Source organism: Leuresthes tenuis, unplaced genomic scaffold (genome assembly GCF_036924035.1).
Source record: "Leuresthes tenuis unplaced genomic scaffold, fLeuTen1.0.hap1 SCAF_5, whole genome shotgun sequence".
NCBI classification, from domain to species: domain Eukaryota; kingdom Metazoa; phylum Chordata; class Actinopteri; order Atheriniformes; family Atherinopsidae; genus Leuresthes; species Leuresthes tenuis.
This window is the reverse complement of record NW_027325359.1, coordinates 2654174-2674075: the sequence shown is the minus strand read 5'-3', so window position 1 is coordinate 2674075 and position 19902 is coordinate 2654174. Positions and strand designations below refer to the sequence as shown.

The following is a 19902-nucleotide window of genomic DNA, read 5'->3' as shown; positions in this document are numbered from 1 at the left end:
AACAAACTTCACCTATTCATCAGAAAGCCTGGACTTTACATTTAGAGTCAGAACCTCCTTCTTAGCACAGTTTGACAGTGGCCTGAAGTTCTTTATATTAATGTGTTCTTTAGAAATCTCACTGTCAACATTGATAATTTGCTTTGTTGTGGTTGAGAATCGAACTGCTGTGATAAACATTCCTTCTCTTTAGTATTGCCTCTAATTTATTTGGATTGTTTGAACCTTTAAGGCTGATAAATGCAGCAGATGCTTTTTAAGATTTGATCACTACATTAAGACACTTGTCCACATGTACCTCTCAGCCCTCTTCTGGCCATTAAGTAGCTTGATTGACTAAATATTGATGGTCTCCTGAAAGACTTCTCAGGGATCTTTCTGTCTCTTTTTTTCCAGAGGCATTTGCTGCTCTTTAATTGTCTCATCACATTATTATCTTTGTTTTAGTCCACTGTACTTCAGCATTAATGGCTGTATTCATTAAGTAGCAGGCTGACAAGATTCAAGCTTTTAGCTCTGGTTTCCTAATGGTTTCTGGTTGGAGGGAATTTGATCACAAAAAATAAATAATCCTACATTCTGCAGGTCATTGGGTGGTCGCAGTGAGTGCTATAAAATAAATGAGCTGTATCATCTGATCGGCCATGAAGTGGCACACTTTATATGACTTCATGTATTCGGGGATGTGGTGGATTGTGTTGCCATTGTTTTGTTGTTTAAAAGTGTAATTTTGAAGTTTTAAAAGACGAGAAGCTTTCCTCATGAAGTGGAAATACGATTTAATTCTTCAAACACTGCTGTGCTTTTTTTTTTTTCTTCCCAAACGAGCAGCACATGGTGTAAGATCCGACTTCCTGCATTTGTGAGGAAAACAACTGCTAAGAGTACTTCAAGTTTACCTGGATGAATTAAACGATCAGCTAGTGATTTAGATTTCAAGGATCGTTTTATATATAATGTTAATTAAGTCAACAGTGGAGAGCTTAGTCCAATGAGTTGTTGTCCTCCAGACAATTGAAAAATACCCAAAGTGGGTATTTATTGTTTCTATGTGTTGAGCCTGCAATATGTATGTTTCCCCCCTTTATTATTATAGAACTGGCTTTGAACCATTGCTACATTTTACATTTTCTTCGTATAACTGCAGCTCCTTCTCTTTCTTAATAAAGAACAAGTAATAAGATTACCCAGCTGCGATGTCCCATTAATTCCAGGACGACAGTGCTCCACATCTCGCTCTCTCAACAGAGTGGAGCCTAATACGTCTATTTTATGGCTTCAACAATCAGCACATGTAAACCTCAGCCAGATTAGATTGCAATTATGATTCTTCTTCAGCATGGATTTGATATCATACAATATTAACAATTTGATCTTTAGGTATTGATGTTGTTATTATCTTAACATCAATAGTTGTTAGTGGAGAAAACACAGTGCCCATTAAACTGTCCGGAAACGATTATCCTTGTTCCGTTTCTGTGATTTCATTGCAGTGCACTAATAAACAGCTTAAACTAAAAAAAAATAGTTACTTTTAATGAGACTTTGTGCAGTGAGTTGTACAAATGGTTTGTGAAGGCATGTTGCAACTTTTAGCCTCACCTTTAAAATGAGGAATCACCTGCCTCAATTGGTGTCTGTGTAGCTCTAAATCACCTCATTAATCTGTCTCCTCTGCTCAAGACGTCTGACTGAGTGTACTTTCCTTTAGTAGAAATCAATTATACAAGGCCTGGCAAGATGGAGCACACAGAAGAAGCAATATGTGAGTGGCTGCTGCTATGCAAGTGAGTGTGTGTGTGTTTGTTAGATCAGCCTTATCATGATGAGCATGGAGATTTAAATGAAGAGCACTCTGACTGGTGTGTTTCCTCTGAAAAGAGCATTGATAGTAATGCAGCATGCTCATAAGGCTTCTTTAGATAAGGCCTTCATAGATGCATCTGTGTGGCTGTTCAGGTTTGTGCTTTAACTCAGGGTGATTGGAGTCAGTTTATTTTAGCTATAACTGAAACACCCGAGACCAATTTTGTCAACTTTGACAACCTCTCTACAGGCATTCGGCAGATTAATTAAGAAATAATAAGCTGCACTGGGCTGTTCAGTCGTATTCCTGTGCATAAGACCTGTGTTGAAATTCCCCTTCATGCTGATCATTCGTCCTTTTTGCTCATCAATCATTTCCACATGTCTGTATGTTGATTTGTAAAGCTGGATTTCACACTCTCAATTGTTGAATGATTGTGACCATTTCAAATGGAAATGATTTGTCAAACCAAAAAAATAATAATACTGATCTCAACTTTTGTCTTGCTTTGCATATCAAAGTATTCCTTATGTCAGTCACTGTAATTGATTGATGTTATTCTATTTGCCAATAGGCCTCCTGCAGTCAACAAGCTGAATATCGGCCGATGTCAATGTTTGGCTGATCTTTCTGTGCTTTCTACTTATTTAACTCTCCTAAAGTTTTCATCCTAATTTCTTTTTTTCTTTCATTCCTTCGTTTTGTCAGAGATCAGGGCCCAGTTGGTGGAGCAGCAGAAATGTCTGGACCAGCAGACAGAAATGAGGGTCCAGCTGCTGCAGGACCTTCAGGACTTCTTCAGAAAGAAGGCGGAAATAGAGATGGAGTACTCCAGAAACCTTGAGAAACTGGCTGAACGCTTCATGGCAAAGACTCGCAGCACCAAGGATCATCAGCAGTACAAGTAAGGACACGCTGTCTTCTTAATGTTGCTCTGACCTCAGGGTGTTTGCTAATATAGGCCAGAAAGTAACCGGCCGCAGGCAGCCATGTATGCCTTAAATCCAACAAAAACAAAAGAGCAAGCCAGTAGTTACATTTTGTATAAAGATTAATCTAGACAAAACGGTTACATTCTGCTATTTCATCTGACTTGCTCAGACACATTATTTTTTGGTTTGCAATCACAAAAAATGAAAATATTCCATTTGCATAAGCATTTAGACCCCTTGTTTTGCCTCTCATGATGGGGCTCCTGTGCATGTAGGAAACCCACACACCTGTGCTCATTAAGCCACAAAGCTGAGAAGGTACACTGGAGTAAAAGCAAAGCAATAAAGAATGATCTTGCACCTTTGAGAACGGATTGTGTTAAGGAGCAGATCTGGGTAAGGATATATGAATGTTTCTGTAGCATTTAAATACTGAACTGAACAACAGCCTCCATTATTCTGAAATTCTAGAAGTTTAGGATCATTGAAAAACTTTGTAGATGTGGCTCTCCAAGTAAACTGAGTAATTAGGCACAGTAGACCTCAGCCAGCAAGTCAGTGATCACTGTGGATGAGACCCAGAGTTCCTTTGTAAAGATGGGTGAATGACACAGAAAGCAGCCATCAATGCACCATTCAACCTATCAGGTATTTATGGTAGATTGGCTGGTTGGAAGCCATTCCTCACTAAAAGCCACATGATAGGCTGCTGGGAGTTTGCCCAAAAGCTTGTGTTTTAATGGCATGTGTGAATTACCACAGGAACTATTCATCATCTCATTAATACCCTCCAGCCACTGTAACATGGCAATGGCAACATTATTAAGTGGGATTTTTTTTCTCTGCAGAAAGAGAGATGGGATAGTTGGAGAAATAGACATTTTAAACAAAAAATACTGCAAGTGGTGAGGACTGCAAATGGTGTTTAAACCAAGAAGTAGAATATGGCTGTGAAAACCTTTATGGAAATATGACATTTCAGTATTTATTACCAAATGAATTAACCAAATGCCTATTTTGGTTTTGTCATTATTGAGTATTTGGTTTAGACCAGTAAGTCTGAGACATGACAAAATGTGGAAATATGAATATATGTGTTATCTGGTGGCTTTTCCCTGGGCTTGGGTATTGTTTTGACACCTGTGCCAATGCAAAATTGTAGGTTTCATATCCAACTTATGACACTTGAGACATCCACCTTTCAGTAGTCGAGATATATGGGTTGGGTATGTACCTCTACACAACAAAGTTTTCTCTGGTTCTGTCACCATGAACAAATTATAGAAGACATGCTACTAGAAGACATTGAATTTAATTTGATATACGGTTTTCCTAGCTGTGGAGGAAAATGAAAACAAGATAAAATCATCCTGGGCTCTTTCTTCCTGCCTCAGTCTTTCCTCTGTTAAATGTGCAACATTTCCACTCGGAGCCTTTTTATAGATCTTGACACCGTTAAACATGCAGTTTTTGGCCTTATTGCGCTCTAGAAGGCTGCTCACGGAAAAACAGACATTAGCATATTGTTTAATCTTGTGGAGGGAGCAAAACGTTTTTGCTGCCTCAAAAAAGCCTCAGCTCTCCTGCTGAAGCCCCGATGGCTCTAACAGCTGCGTGCGTCCATGTGTATAACTGCTGTCGAGGATCCAGTATGGCTCTGTGGTTTTCATTGTGTCATGTGCAGTCTGGTCACTCCTTTCACAGGGTAAACATTTGTCAAGTGGCAATGGGAGTGTTTCTTTAGTAAATATAGGGCGTTTGGAAAAACATTGAAAACCTTCCTGTGAGTTTTAAATCATGTGGCTCATAGTTTGGGTTCACATAAACACGAGTACAGTAAGGCCTCCATACTCTTGGGGGTTGTTTTCATTGGACAGATTTATCTGTGGTGTGAAAACGTGTTTCCGTGTTTTTTCTGGAGCCTCGAGCCAGTTTTCATATGTCAGGTTGTCATGGTACAGCACCAAAATGCAAAAATAGCATTAAAATGAGCAGCTAAATCTGGTAATTAATTTAGACGAGCTGCATTTAGCACGAGGGGCTGCTGCTGTAGCTGACAGTCAGGCAGAATTTTACAGAACTGATGTTGAGACAAGTTGACATTTTTCTCTTTGTTAAAACCGCATTAATATGCAGGATTTGTATAATGCTTCCCTTGTTTGGACAACATTTGGAATGTGCCCACTTTGCCTTTAGACAGCTACTGTATTCCTCCTCTTATGGGTGTTTGTTTAAGTTGCAACTGGGTTACAAGGCAAAACACAGGTGGAGGCCGATGCTTATCCCTCTGTGGTCCCACACCCCTCCTAAAATTTCTTGGACAAGAAATTGTTCCTAAACTGTTTTTTAATGCTTCCATAAAGGGCTAAAGCTGCATCTTTCTCACACGTCGAAGCGTAAGGAAAACATTTGGACTCAGTAGGAGTTCAGTCCATAATCCATCTCAAGAGTGAAATGAAGTTTGCGAGACTTCGCAGACTCTGTTACCTGTGGGGTATTGCAGTGACTCACTGCTGGAGAGGAATAGATCTGCCTTCAGGGGAGCTCTTGCTGAGCTGTACTTGTGTAAAATCTGAAGGACTGGTGGTAAGACTGCCGCAGAAGATGGATGATGCGAATGCAAAAGGTTCTCTAAAGAGTCGAGCTGCACATTAAAAATAGCTCACCGAGAAATAAATCTCTTTGTAATCATAGAAGTTCTAGATGGTGACTGTAGCAATATGGATTTTTTTCACCCCTGAGCAGAAATGATAGTAGTTCGCTATGACATAAGAATTTGTAATGCAACAGGTCAGTATGATCTCTTACTGCTTCTGAGCAGCCTTAACACTTAAGCCACTGCAGACTGTTCATGAGCAGCTTTGTGTCACATGCTCAGAATTCATGTTCTCCACTTGTCTTTAGAAAGCTATGGAAACTGCTACAGAGACGCACAGCTTCACCGACAAACACACTCCCTTCTGTAACATGCTTTAGCTTAATTTTGTTATGGCTTATGTACAATTATGACTGCAATACATTCTGCACTTCGTAGTCAACGAGGACATCTGCCTCATATGTATTCTTTCTCCTCACCATCACCAGAGAGATACTCAAAAAGCATTAGTGGGAAAAAAACTTGTAAACTGCAAAATAATTGATTCTGCAGTTAAGTTTGGAAACTCTACATAACACACAGCTGGTCAAAGCAGCCTGCATTAGGCTATAAACATTTATAGATGCATTAGTCAGTTGCCAATAATCTTACAGACAAAATGTTTGGTGCTACTAGTGTTTTCCCTTTTATTTCTTTAGAAGACAAACAAGCAGGACAGACATCACAATGCCCAGCACACAGAAAAACTCCTGTTCAGAAGCCATTCATTTGTGTTTCAATGGCGGTTTGCACAACAGACACACACAAATGAACAAATGCGGGCAAAGATTCCCCTTTCTCTTCCACTCCCTCTTCAACGCACACACAAGCAGCCAGATATTGTATAATGCAAAGTTTGTTCAGGAAGGGACATGGTCACTGAAGAACCATTGAATTATTTATATTGCTGAAGTCACATGTGGGATGGTCTTAAATAGGATGCTTTTGTCAAGAATTAAGCTTCTGGTTTCAGGACTTCGTCACTTGGTCTCTTAGGATTAAAAGAAGCTGTGGAACAGGTTGTGGCTGCACCGTGTATATAATGGCACACATGACTTTCTGCACTGTCCTATCATTTTATTTCAATGGTGAGAAGAAAAAAAGTGTCTTTATTTCATCAAAACCTCAACTTTGTTGGGACAGGTGATACATGGATGATTAAGAATTCAACATTTCCTCAGCATATTGACAACAGATTGTTGCCTGCTTTGAAAATCCAAACTTTTTCAGTGGATGAGTTTAATATAACTGCTTCTGGAACAGCTATAAGGCCACATTGTAAGTCAGTCATTATAGATGCCTCCACTGCAGTTTAACAATAATGTAATTATTAGCACGTCACTAGAGGACTTTTCTTTACATCTTGATAAGAGCTCCTGTTTCAGTACTCTGCATACTTAAGTGGTAATTATCCTTCCTTGTCAGCATCCATCAGCTGTATGTATTGACCCGGTTACTCATTTATTTACACAGCATGAATGGATGGAACCTCCACACATGCACACATGGATAGGAGAAAGGTTGCTAAGGAGCTCTTGCTTCAGTCATCTTCTTCCCTGCCTATCCTTGACATTATTTTGCTCTTTCATACCTGTCTTTGAGCCTCTTGGGGGCCTGACTATCCTTTGGTGAGTCTGTCTGACCCAGTTCCTGCCCTGGCTGAGGAGGAAATGATGACATTGAGAGATTTTCCTGCCATTATGTGGGGTAAGCAACTCTCAGAGGGGGTTAAGCAGTCGCAGCTTTTGTGAGTCCCCCACTGGCTTTCTCTGTCTGTCCTCTTTTTAATCCTGGTTGATAGTTGGATTTAGTTAGGCCAGTTTATTTATAAAAAACACAAGGACTTATAGAACTGTTTATATATGTATGGAAATCAGCATCTATTCAGGCCAAAGTTAATTTTGATGTGTATTTTGGGTCCTTCCTGGACTCGGAAGGGGGAGTGCTGCTCCTTTTCCTTTTCAGTTTGTTTTATGACGCACAGAATTCATGAGCCATGTGTACATGTTGTCCTGCTGTTTTATTCTGAGCAAAAAAAATAAGTTAAAGCAAAAGATTAAAACCAATCAGTCATGTTTACTTTAAAAAATCTAGCCAGTAGGCTGCTTACCAGCTTTTCCAGTTAGCATCCCATCACAGAAAAGTACATTTCTGTACAATAGTGGCAACATGGACTGAGGATCCTTGAGAAAAAGCAAAGGACTGCTGAGGTCCAGGAGCTTGTTTTATTCATTTTTGTGCCATCTCCAGCTTCACTGCCTGAACACTGCATCTCATGCACTCACGTGCAGTCTTCACATGTCGAGATACAGACAAGTATTGCACTCTCCTGATACATAATGCAGAAAGGATTATGGTAATTGCTCTTTGACAGTGTGTGTGTGATGCTGTCCAGCAGAGCTACCGCTGCAGCTCTGGGACAACTTCACTCACTTTCTATTTCTGTAGCTTTCTCATCCTTTCCTCATGTCCTGTCACCTACTCATGTGGCGCGGGTGCAGCATTCAGCTTTTAACCAAATAAGTTTTTTTAACATGCTGTTTTCCTGGTGTCTGAAAAATGAACGCTCTCGGATGTTTTTCATATCTGCGTGTATGGCCTTTATCAGATGTAGTTTGCTTCCTGTTTTTGTGCAGTCTCAGGAAACATTTAGCTGTCTGGAATCTCTGTTATTTTATTACACTTTTTGCTACTCCAGCAGATGTGTCAGTAGTACTGAAGATTAGTTCAGGGTTGGGTCAGTTGCAGAGTGCAAGGTTTCACCTGTTGTGCTGAAAAGTGCTGCCTGTCTATGCAAACTAACTTTGTGAAGGGGAGCAGAGGCGAATCTCCATATGGTTCCTGCAGGACTTAACCCAAGACCCAGCTTTAAAACCCCTCCAAAATACACACACACACGCACGCACGCACGCACATTCATATTCTTTGCTACGTTTTTGCAGGGAGGAGGAATGTTATAGATTAACCCAGAGGAAGTCTGCCTGCAGGCCAGTGCTTACACAGGGCCCCAGCTCGCTCTGGCCTGGACAATGTCCTACAGTTAGATTGGAAGCAGCCTGCACACAGTGCAGGAAATGTCTCTCAGGCTCTATTTTTTCTACGCTTTTCTATTCTTACTCCTTTACTGCAACTTCTCTTCCCATCCTTGTCTTCTGCTGTCACAGGTTGTGCGTAATTCTTTTTTTCTGCCTATCTTAAAATACATCTATGGCTTCTCTAACTTTATTCCCCAATGTCTGTTCAAATTCTGTGGCACCCTTTTTTTGCTTTCACAAAGTCGTCTTGGATCAGATCACTGCAAGAGCTCTGAACCAAAAATGTCATTGATACAAAGCATTTGCAACTTGACTTTGTTGTCTTTGTTCGGTATGGAGAACCTTTTATGCACAGATGTATGTGGGGTATATAACACCGAGGGATACCTGTCACACTCCTCCCTTGGCTTTATGATAGACTCTGGTGGCCATGACATATTTGAACATATTGCTTGTGAAAGAACTGTCGCAATCAAAAGGCTGACGCAGGCACAGACTTCCTGTAAAATTTTCAAAGCCATTAAATTAAATGTATTTCTTGACATCTGACTTTTTCTTGTCATCCCTTCAGAAAAGACCAGAACCTGCTGTCACCGGTCAACTGTTGGTACCTGCTGCTGAACCAGGTGAGGAGGGAGAGTAAGGATCATGCAACTCTGAGTGACATCTACCTCAACAATGTCATCATGAGGTTTATGCAGATCAGTGAGGACTCTACACGGCTCCTCAAGAAGGTGAGGGTACAAAACACTGTGAATTGCAAGAGTTTCGTCAAAGTATCTGGTACTCTGAATAGCTAAGCAGGTAAAAGTTATTATTTATTCACACTTAATCTTGTGGTGGTGGGGAGGAAGTGGAGCAAGTGGGTTTTAAAAGGCTTTTAGATTCTCGGGTCATCTGCTTACAGTTCTCTTTTGTGGTTGATTTTCACTCATCTTTTGATGTGTAGGTTGGGTGTTGTGACTAAAAATGGACTCAGATCAATATCATGCTGTAGAATCCACTCTCTCACAATTTTGTCATGTTTAAATTCATCTTTTTATTTTTTTGTCTTTTAGTGAAATGTTATTTGTGTCATTGGCTGAAACACAAGCCTAAAGCTAAATAAATCTAACCCCACACTGAAAAGTTTTAGAGATCGACTCATCTTTGATGTTGCATCGTAACTTTAAAGTATGGGTGCACAAACCTGTGCTTTTTCCTGTTGGTTAACCCGTTAACACTACAGGTTACTGGCTGAGCATATTTTTACTGTGTAAGAATGGAGCCTGTTCCCCTTTTATGCCATGTACCAAAACAATTGACAAACAGCGAATTTGTACCATATTGAGCGGTAAATTTTGTATGTGCTGTATGCTTTACTTTTTATCCTCTTCTGAGTCAGAGTCTGGGATCAGAAATGTTGGAGCACCTGGGCCTGTTTGAGTCCAATTAAACGCAGACATGGAGAAGAAATTCGACTCCTAACAAAATGATCGGGGTGTGTTTAAATGTGTTGTATATAAGCCTAAAGTCTGGCTTTGGTCTGAGAATATACTTACTTTTTAACCTTGTGCTCGCACCTTCTGCACTTTCTCAACCAGCCATCTCCAAACATCATCTTGTGTATTTGTAGCATTATTTCTGACGATGTGCACAACAGATGGTAGCCATCATTAACATGCGGACACACAACTAAAAGCAAGTATTTTCCCAGACTTGGTCGAGAAAATACAATAATTTGATTTATTCTACGTTATGTAAATGTACCAAGTGCCAAGACATATTTACCCACATTATGGCCTTGAACTCGCAGCTGTATTCCTCAACTAAAATGCTCTCCTTTTGTGAGTGATGGTTCTTTTTAAATTTCTGTTGTGATGTGATTCTACAGAGGAAAAAAACAGGGTTTATTGAATAAATAAGTTCAACAGATGGAAAGAAGTCTGGTAAAACTCCAAATTAATTATTTGGTGACAGCAAATTTGCAGAGGAAATCATGAGAAATCTCAACCTTTTTTTCTCTGCTGTCATGTGTATTGTATTTAGCACAAATTTACTTTTATGAGTTAATGCAATTCCCAATAGCAAGCACTATGTGACTGCAGCCTGCCTCAAAGGTTCACCATTTCCTTGTCTGTTTCAATCCCAAAAGTCTCTATATGAGCGCTTTTGGTTTTTTTTTTAAAGTTCTTCTTAAAAATGCTGATGTTTGACCTTAACTTGAAGAGGTTGCGTGCAACTTTTTCTTTGATCAGCAAAACAGCTGAACTTGCCACTAACACAATCCAGATTTTCATGTTGGTCACAGTCTCCAGCATCTTCCAGTCCCTCACGCTCTGTAAACAGTCTCTTATTTTCAATTAACCCATTCATTTGACAGTGGTGTATATTTAGTCATATGATATGAAGGAAAGGGAATTCATGTCTGTGTTTGATGTGATTAAGCCCTGTTTGAGCCCCGGTGGTTTAGTTTAATGTGTTGAAGTAATGCAGTTGAACCTTGGGCACCATAGCTTCAGATCAGTATGCCTTCCCACTCCCATGGCTTCATGACCAAAACCAGTCTGCTGCCTTTACTACCACAAAGATGACAACTCCCTTACAGATTATGAGCTCCTAAACTGCAGGAACTTACCACAGGGCTAAATTACAAAGTATCCTTTATTTAGAGGAGTGCCTTTGTGTCAGTTGAACTTTTTCTCTTTCAGTCTCTCTGTTCTTTCTCGCGGCACCACACTCCTTCACATTTTGCTCACATGTTTAAAAAAGTTCAAATTATGCTCCCTCATTCACTTTCAGCATTTCTTGATGGCTGTGGTCTCTACTGGTCATATAGGAGTTTTAATACTCGCCCAAACCCCCAGCACACAAACAGGAAGCTGCTGCAGTCATTTCCTTTTGAGAGTATTTAAAGGCTCACGGTTCTTCTAAGGAAGCCAGATGTGAAAATTAGAGTACGTTTCTGGTGGTTAGCCTTGTTCCCTTCTCTTGCTCAACATTCCTCGATAAGCCTAATGATAAACTTCCTTAAATGTTCATTTACTCTGAAGGAGCTTTGCCTCATTAAACAGTGTCGTGTCCTGTCATTACTCCACCTGCATCACCACTGCTGTGGAATGTGCAATATCTATCCACTGTCAAGGAATGTTTGTTCCTTTAAAGTTTGCAGTTTCTTTGCGGATCCAGGTGACATTGTGTAGGCAAGCAGCAGCCTGGTGGGAGGTCACAGCTCACCCTCTAATTAAAGCTTCCCTGAGCCTTTGATCTCAGCACAGCTTCAATAATGAGGCACAAACAACAGAGAAGTCCCCCACTTTACGCGGCCCCCTCGCAGCGTTGAGGAGACAGCTGTACTGTTGTCATCCTTCCAGCACATCAAAGACCTGTGCTTTTATTTCCTTGTATGTTCAGGATTCTTTCTGTTTGTTGCAACCACAAAACGAACCCCATAGTGGCCTCAGTGTCTTCATCACCATTCCCTGGTTGACCTGTTTGCTGTTTTGCATGCATATTTATGTCTTCAGTGCTGCATTGTGGACACTTTTAATGTCAACAGCAACCGAAATTTCATTTAGCGAGACCCCATTTTCCTTTTTTTTTCTGTTTTTATGTAGGAGTCAGACAATGGACCTACCTTTCTTTCGTTCTTGTTTTCTTTATGCTTGAAAAGATCTTATCAAATGTAGTTTTTCAGTTTTCATTATTCATACGACTGGCTCTTTGTTTTATTCCGTCCTGTTTTATTTATGAAAGTCACTTTCTTTGGACGCAGCCACGAGCTGGAGTTGCCAAAGCTTGCAGAAGTTTTGAACCTTTCCAAAAGGAAAAATGTGTATGATATAATGTGTATAATAGAAAAGGCACATGTGTAAATAACAGAATTACTTCCATTCATCCGCTTCAGGGCCTGGTATGTCAGTAATGTTAATTGCAGCACTTGTACATTTCCTATTTTGACAACTCAGACAGTCTGGTGTGAAGAACGGCTGCTTATATCAGGTGTTTGATCTTTGCTCAAGATGACATCTGCACAATATGTCATACAGCTGTGGTCAGATTGACGAATATTTTGTTTAATCTGACTCAAATAAGTCCAATTGGATGTTCCAACACAAGTGCTGATGGGAATTTATATTTTCCAAAGTCTTTAACAGAATTTTAACTTCCTCGTGTAAAGTAGTTATGCCCCGAACCCGCCTGGAAACATCAGAACACTGAGCGTTCCCCCGTGTGTTTCCGGGACGGTAAATAAAGTCTACCTTGGCTTCAAAGTTTTCCAACATTTGTGAAATCCAACCTTTTCCACTACAGATAGTGGTTGATCCTTCAGTTTGATCAAATGGAGACACTTTTCTGTAATCCATCAGCGGTGTGAATATTTGCCTCCATCACAGATTGCAGGACATGCTGAGCTTGCAAACTGCTCACTCTGTCTTGACACCAAGGTCTGCCTTCAAAGACCTCAGTTATATCCACAGATGCTGCATGGAATAGACAACAGCTGGATCAACTGCTTGATTTCTCAAAAATTCAAACTATTCTGCTGACATAAATACAAGTATTACATATATAGTACATATGTCATTTGATCTAAGTCTGTGTTGCAGTGACGGGACAGTGATGTGCACTGAATTCCACATACACTGCAGGGTATGGTGTCGCCATTTCTACTCTGTGATTAATGTCAGCGGCAACATGAAACCCACCACTGCCTTAAGGCTGCTTTGGTCCCTCCTCTCGGGTGCTTTTCATCTGTCTAATGTGGTTGGAATACAGATGGTATGAACTTTAAAAGGGGAAACCCATTTGTAGGAGCCTTTTAATGAATTAGACTGAATTGGAAACCCCCCAACTAAGATTCCTTTCAAATGAAAGGGATGAGTTTTGTAAATTAAATCAACGACATTAGTTCCATAACACAGCATTTGGTAAACAACCATCACAGCTCGTAATGTGAGGTACCCTGAGTTAGACGTGTAACAGCAGCTTAAAAGGGGAGACCATTCCCCCGAGCTCCAAGCATTTTTTTAAATGTACCTTTTTAAAAAGCATGGTAAACTTGCCTTGAATGTAATGCTCTTGTGCTGCCACGTCTGTCTTTATGTGTCTCACACACACACACACACACACACACACAGTCCTGCAGCTCATGTGATCCCTGAGAAAGCTTTTCATTGAGCTCTGGATCACTTCCCAGTCTTCTCAACGGCGAAGAGCTGATGTGTGTTAGATTTGACAGATAGTCAAAGGTTTTGTCCACTTAAATGATAGTTGCTGATGAATTTTCCCAGAAGAATTTTACAGTTTATATGCAATTTACTTGGCTCGCATAAACCAAAGCTTTAAAGGGACTTTTTTTCATTCCTTATCTTCACTATATTCCTAAACATTCCCAAGGTAACCTTGTGCCAGATATGGTTCCTTCAGGTTCTGATTATCCAGGCTTATAGTCTGTTTTCCCCCTGATTAAGTAAGAGCCGCAAATCAGGTAACTTACACTCCAGGTGGTGGTTTGGTAGGTGTTGCTGATCGTCCAGGTCACCCAGAGAGACCCTTTAATTTCAGACACCAGCCTGGAAGACGGTAATTGAGAGTGTAATCCTCTTTACTGTCTGCTCACATGCTTCTGCAGCTTTACATGTGCGTGAGGAAGAGTGTGTTCACTTTTCACGCTGGGCTGTTGCATATTCACAATTCAGAAGAGCTCCTTTGCTAATAAAATTGGTGTAATTTATTTTTTATGCGAAGACGATCATGTCTCTGGGCTCACATGGATCACTAAGGCAACAAGAAACCACACGTGTGCAAGGCAAAAGAGAAAGAAAGTACAATCTCTTTCAATTCTGAGGTTATGTATGTAATAAAAAAGATCTACTGGGTCTCACCAGGTGCTAAAATCAGGTAAATACAGCTTATGATACACAACAATTCATAACAGATTACACCTTGCTATTGATTTAACAAAAACTAAGCCAAAATGCCAATATGAAATCTGAGGATAGTCAAATGCACTTGATTTATTGATCATCAGCAAGTGTGAGTGCTTCTATAAAAGCAGAAGGTTTGGCAGTGTGCTGGTTTGGAGCATGCAGGTGTGTAAAGGCCAATAAGGAAAGCCATCAGATCTCAAGCCCCTTTTCAGACACGATATTCATAACATCAGTGGCTTCGTCACTCAGTTTAATTGACAGCATTCAGACCGTGATGACCGTGAGGAAGATTCCTGTTAATCTTCCTCACGCTTCATTCAAACATACATGCAAACATGGTGGAGAGAGCCCTGATGAATTTGCAGTGTTTGCCATTCAGGCAAGATTGAACGATACATGAAGTAAGTTATAAGAACAAAGTTCACATAGTGCCTCAGATGCCTCACATCATTGTTGTATCACCCAAACAGATGGCATTGACCACTAAGCGTGCAGTGCTTGTGTAAAACAGCTGAAAATATCACTTTTCGACTTCTTTAAGCTTCTTGAACTGTCCGTGTTCACCAGATCAGCTGCACCACACACACAAAGCACTAGTTACAGTTACAGTCTTGTTACAACACCTTGTTTTGTCATAAAGATTCTTATAAAGCTAAGAAACATGCTGCATTTTATTAAAAACCCTGTTGAGACTTTTCAATAGTTTTCTCTCATTCATTTGGCTCAGAGGCTGAAAATAAACGACTTAGTTATAGCTGAGTTATCGCAGATAAAACCAGAGGAGAAAAGTTTGGACGGGGCTGTTATTTATTGGTTGGTTTACATAATAATTCGGGAAATATGGTAAAGACTAGATTATATTTTTGTATTATGGTGTGACACATAAAAAATTGAAAAGAGGATCCACTTCCTTTTCGTATGTCTGTGTATGACCAGTAAACTGAATATTATGTACTTTTGTCATAATGTTTGATTAATTTGTAAAAAAAATATAAAAAAACCCACCAAAAACAATGTTAAATAGAAGTTTTAGATTCAGTATGCGTGCATTGGATCCTGGTTAATGGCAGCAAATGAACTACACTCAAATTCCCCTGCAGTGAATTGCTTCCATAATAAAAACATGGCTTCAAATGAAGAAATGTCTTAACTCTTCATTCATAAATTAATTACAATGAAATATTGATCTTATATAACTAATGCATGAAATCTGTTTAATGCATGTAAAATATGCATTTAATATTTTATGCACAATCTAACTGTTCAGCAATCAATATTCATTCCAATTCTACGACTGCTTTTAAGAACTTATTGTTCAGGATCTGTGAAATTATGTAAAGAAAAGAAGTTTTACAAATTCAGTTTTGACAAATAAGTTGAATGCATAAAACAATATTTGAAATCATTTCAATCCTTCATTTTACATCAGTTCTATGTTTTCTTCAAGTCTTTGATACATTGTCATTTAAAAAAGAAAGGATGCTCCGTTTCTCGATCAGGAGTAAAATTATTTGACAGCCGGAGTTTTGATGCTCCTCAGAACCGTCATACAGCCTTTTGCTGTGAGCCGCTCCCAAAATGAGATTTGTCTGTGGATGATTGGGTTAGAGAAAGACCTGACGTGTGGGCCAAAGCTGTAACATCATCCAAGTAGCTGCACATGGTATCAACTGTAGCAGGGAGATAAAAAATTCATTGTCATGAGTCATAATGCTGTATACAAGTCGGTGTGAAAGAAATATGGAGGTGCCACCACTAAATTGATAGGAAAAGCTCCTCTAAATCCATCACACCACCACTGCTAAACTGTATCCCACAACCGTGAGATGCATTAATGTGGGCATGTGTGTGATTGCATTACTGAGTCAGCCTTGTGGCATGGCTGATTGAGTTAACATACTGGGAACAAATCTTAGTCGTTTTAGCCAGTTAATGTGTTGAGCATGTGGGCAGTGAAACTTGAGCTGTGTTCGATGATTTCAGTGGAAAAACTACCAAGACATTGATACCACTTTCACACAGAAACCCTGTATTTGACAAAGTACGATAAATGAACTGTTCTGTTTTGTTTCTGTGCCTTTTTAAACCAGATTGTAGTTTCGGGTCAGTTTGTGGTCATTTCTATGTTCAGTAAACATTTTGTATTTAATGAGAAGACACATGTATGTTTATTAAAGCAGGCTTCCTTTCTAGCTCTATTTGGGGAAAAAAAAAGCTTTCTACTTATTTCTTGTAGCATATTAGAGTGTTTCTGTTTTGTCTAATTTTTTCCTCTTTTGTCTATTTTTCAGAGCAAGGAAATAGCTTTCCAGCTCCAAGAAGACTTAATGAAAGTCCTAAATGAGCTATACACAGTAAGTACTAATGACTGCCCTTTTCTTTTTTTACTAATCCTCTTAAGTACGTTCATCTTGACAGTGTTTGAGACCATGCATTGATAACCAGATTAACCAGCATTCTGAGCTAAAAGAGCATTTGCTACATCTTTAACTCTGCTATGTCACAGATCTTTCTGTATACTTAACTTTCAGGAAGACAGAATCCGCCACACAAAGCGAATCCCCTTCACCCATCATGAGCTAGCTGTTAAAGCTGCAAAGTATCACGTTCATGCTTGCTTGACTCATTAGAGTTCATGTTCTGTTTTTAATGGCCCTCATCAGCTGTGCTCTCTGCTCCCACAGAGGGAGGTTTGAGCCAAATACTCACTTGCTGTATGGATTTTTTATTATGTGTGTTTGAGTCTGTGCAATTTTTCGTTGGTTAGAGCTAGTAAGGACCCTGGGAAAAGAAGGAAAGGTGTTATATGTAAGAAAGTTCCATGGATGGTACCACTGAAGACCACTAGTCTGCAATGGTAACCTCCATATCCAACAATAAGCCACAGCATTGAACCCACTATGCTGATATCATCCAAGTTCCCAGCATTTCACTACAACAGCTCTGACCTGCCGTGGTATGGACATTGGGCCTCTAGGGTTGTCCTGTGGTGAGATGAGATACTGGCTCAAGATAAGTCCTGTGGGTTGTGGGGTGGGGCTTCCGTGGATCAGGCTTCCCCCGGATGCTCAAGTAGATTTGGATCTGGGGTGTTTGGTGGCCGGGGGCATTGTCGCGCTGGGAGAGTCTGCTGCTGTTGAGAGGTGGGGGCAGGGGTTGTCTTTGATCTGCCACAATGTTAAGGTGGCTAGCACATACCACAGTAACACCCATATGAATGCCAGGACTCAAGCTTTCCCTGCAAAACATTCTATTGTTAGAGGATGATCGGTTTTATTTGCTTCATCTGACAGTGGTTTTGATGTTGTGGCTGCTGTCTATATTTTGAGCAGCACAAAATACCAAAAGCATTTGTGGAAACAAACTTCTGAACTTAGAGGTTACATTTTTTTTAAAACCCTAGTTACATTTCACTGGACCATCAAACTCCTACGTTGACAGGCTGCACATCTGCTGTCCTGACTCTATAAAAGCTGTTCCATCTAAGATGTCCAATGCCTTTTCTATAAGTAACCATCTGTGTTTAACTCTGACCTTGCTGGTGCACAAACTCAATCATGAATCAGTACCTAGTTCCACAGCTTTAACTACCACCATCAGCCCCACTGGTCCACTACCTTAGTTTAATGCGTCACACATGCTGTGGACAATGATGCAGTCGTTACACAGACATGGTGAATTAAAGAAGTGGGTGCTTGATTGTTCTTAAAAAGCATACAGCATGTTATTTACATGTTACAAACAGTCCATCAGGTTTCAGCAAATCTGCTTTTGTGTGGTTTTGTGTCATTAGTCAATAATGATGCCATTCCTGACTAACAATCAATAGCATTGTGTTAGACTCCCCACTGATTGCCATAGTAACCTGGGATGTACACTGATGGAAATACAAGTTGAGGCAGTTGTTGTGCCTTCGCCAGAGATGGAGTGAAAAGCTCTTCAGTTCGCTCATAGAGTCTCCAGTTGCTCACTGTAGAGAGCCACTGTGTTTACACTTCCACTCCATGCTTCTGTTGTTCCAAGCACTGCAACGTGTTACTCTAAACTCTCAGAGTGTCACTCTCACCACTGTCCACACTGCTGATTTGACCTGGTTTAGCCTCCAGTGACAGAAGCTGCACATGCTCACACACACACACACACACACACACTGTGTAGCTATTGCATCAGACAGCCACAGTCCCAGTGTTGGCCTCTGCCAGTGAAATAACAGGTCTGGTCGTCTCTAAATATGTCCCTCTAAAAAGAGCAGTTAAGTAAACACAGCCGTGGCAGACTCCAGACCAGTAAGTGAGGAGTACAGGACCCAAGGTCAGTCGCCCTTTTCTAAACTGGTTCCAGTTAGGCCAAACCCCGCCATAGGAAAAAGAGCTCCAGACAAATCAGGGTTTTCTCTGTTGTTCCAGTCATACAGAAATAACTCAGTTTGGGGATAAGATGTTTAGATTCCAAGTTGGGTGAGTCTGTTTGTTCTGAAGTTGAGGTTTTGTGCCGACAAGCGCGTTTTATACACAGGTTGTGGATCTGTAATTTGCCAGAGTAGGTTCATTCCAGGTGAAACCACTTGTGCTCTATATTGCTGTCTTCCCCTGGGCGTTTGAATGTATTTTCTGCCCTTGCACTGACTTCAGTGCCATAAACCAGAGCTTATTTAGCTTCATAGATGACCAAATATGTATCATGAAAAGTTAGGACCGTATAAGAGATTTACACATTGTAGGAAAGGCTTTTTAGCTGATATATTGCACACAAAGCAAACGAGTCTAAAGAAGCTACAAATGGAGCTTTTAAACATTTTTTTAGACTTCTCTGTTCAAACATTTTCCCTGCTCATTTCCTCTCTTCCTGTCTCCACCATGTCTACCTTTCTTATTATATCATGTTGTCTTTTTGTTTATCCTCATCTCCTCTCTTCTTCTCCTGTTTCATTCTCTCTTTTTGTCCCCAATCTGCTTAATTTTTTTCACATTTCTTTTAATCTTTTCACCAACATCGTTTTTGTTCCGTCTGTCCACTCCCCCAGTTTCCTTCCAAATTCTCATCTTTATGGGTCAGTTGGTGACTTATACTTATGGCCTCCCATTAGTATTACGAATTTGCCTCAAGATTTCTCCCACGGCCGGTGACTCATCCTTAAAACTCAGAGACTGCCTCCCTGCTGCATTATAACACTGTTCTTCTTTAAACTCATTGCTTTTGTTTGTAAAAGTTCCACCCTTTTAATCTTGTTGGGGATTGAATTGCTGACCTTCCGGTTAGAAGCCAAGCGCTCTTACAGCTGAGCCACAGCCACCCCCAGTTCACCTGCTCCTTAGAAATGAGTCACTGCCTAATGGATCTGTGAAGCAGTATGAGTAACACATGAGTACACTTCAATTAAGCATGATGACTCAAACTTTAGGAAGTCCGCTGCTGACATGATGCGTTTCTCAATAGTTACAATGCGGTTAAGCAGAGTTGGAGGGGTTCAGCTCCTTTTACATTATTACTTCAACTAAAAGGAAAAAAATAGATAAATTGACATGAAGCTTAATAACTTGGGGATAAGAAATAAAGTAATATGCTAAATACAAGATCATGT

The 19902-nt window shown here is 40.2% G+C and overlaps 1 protein-coding gene across 8 annotated transcripts in view; it reads left to right on the top strand.

Annotated features, from left to right (window-relative positions):
- The window catches only part of srgap1a (SLIT-ROBO Rho GTPase activating protein 1a), a 77345-nt gene that overhangs the window by 24695 nt on the left and 32748 nt on the right, over positions 1-19902 (top strand). For all 8 annotated transcript variants that reach the window (XM_072385442.1, XM_072385440.1, XM_072385441.1 and 5 more), the window contains exons 2-4: positions 2516-2711; positions 8981-9143; positions 16613-16675. In XM_072385442.1, the coding sequence (XP_072241543.1) occupies positions 2516-2711; positions 8981-9143; positions 16613-16675 (422 nt within the window). The remainder of the gene's footprint in view (positions 1-2515; positions 2712-8980; positions 9144-16612; positions 16676-19902) is intronic.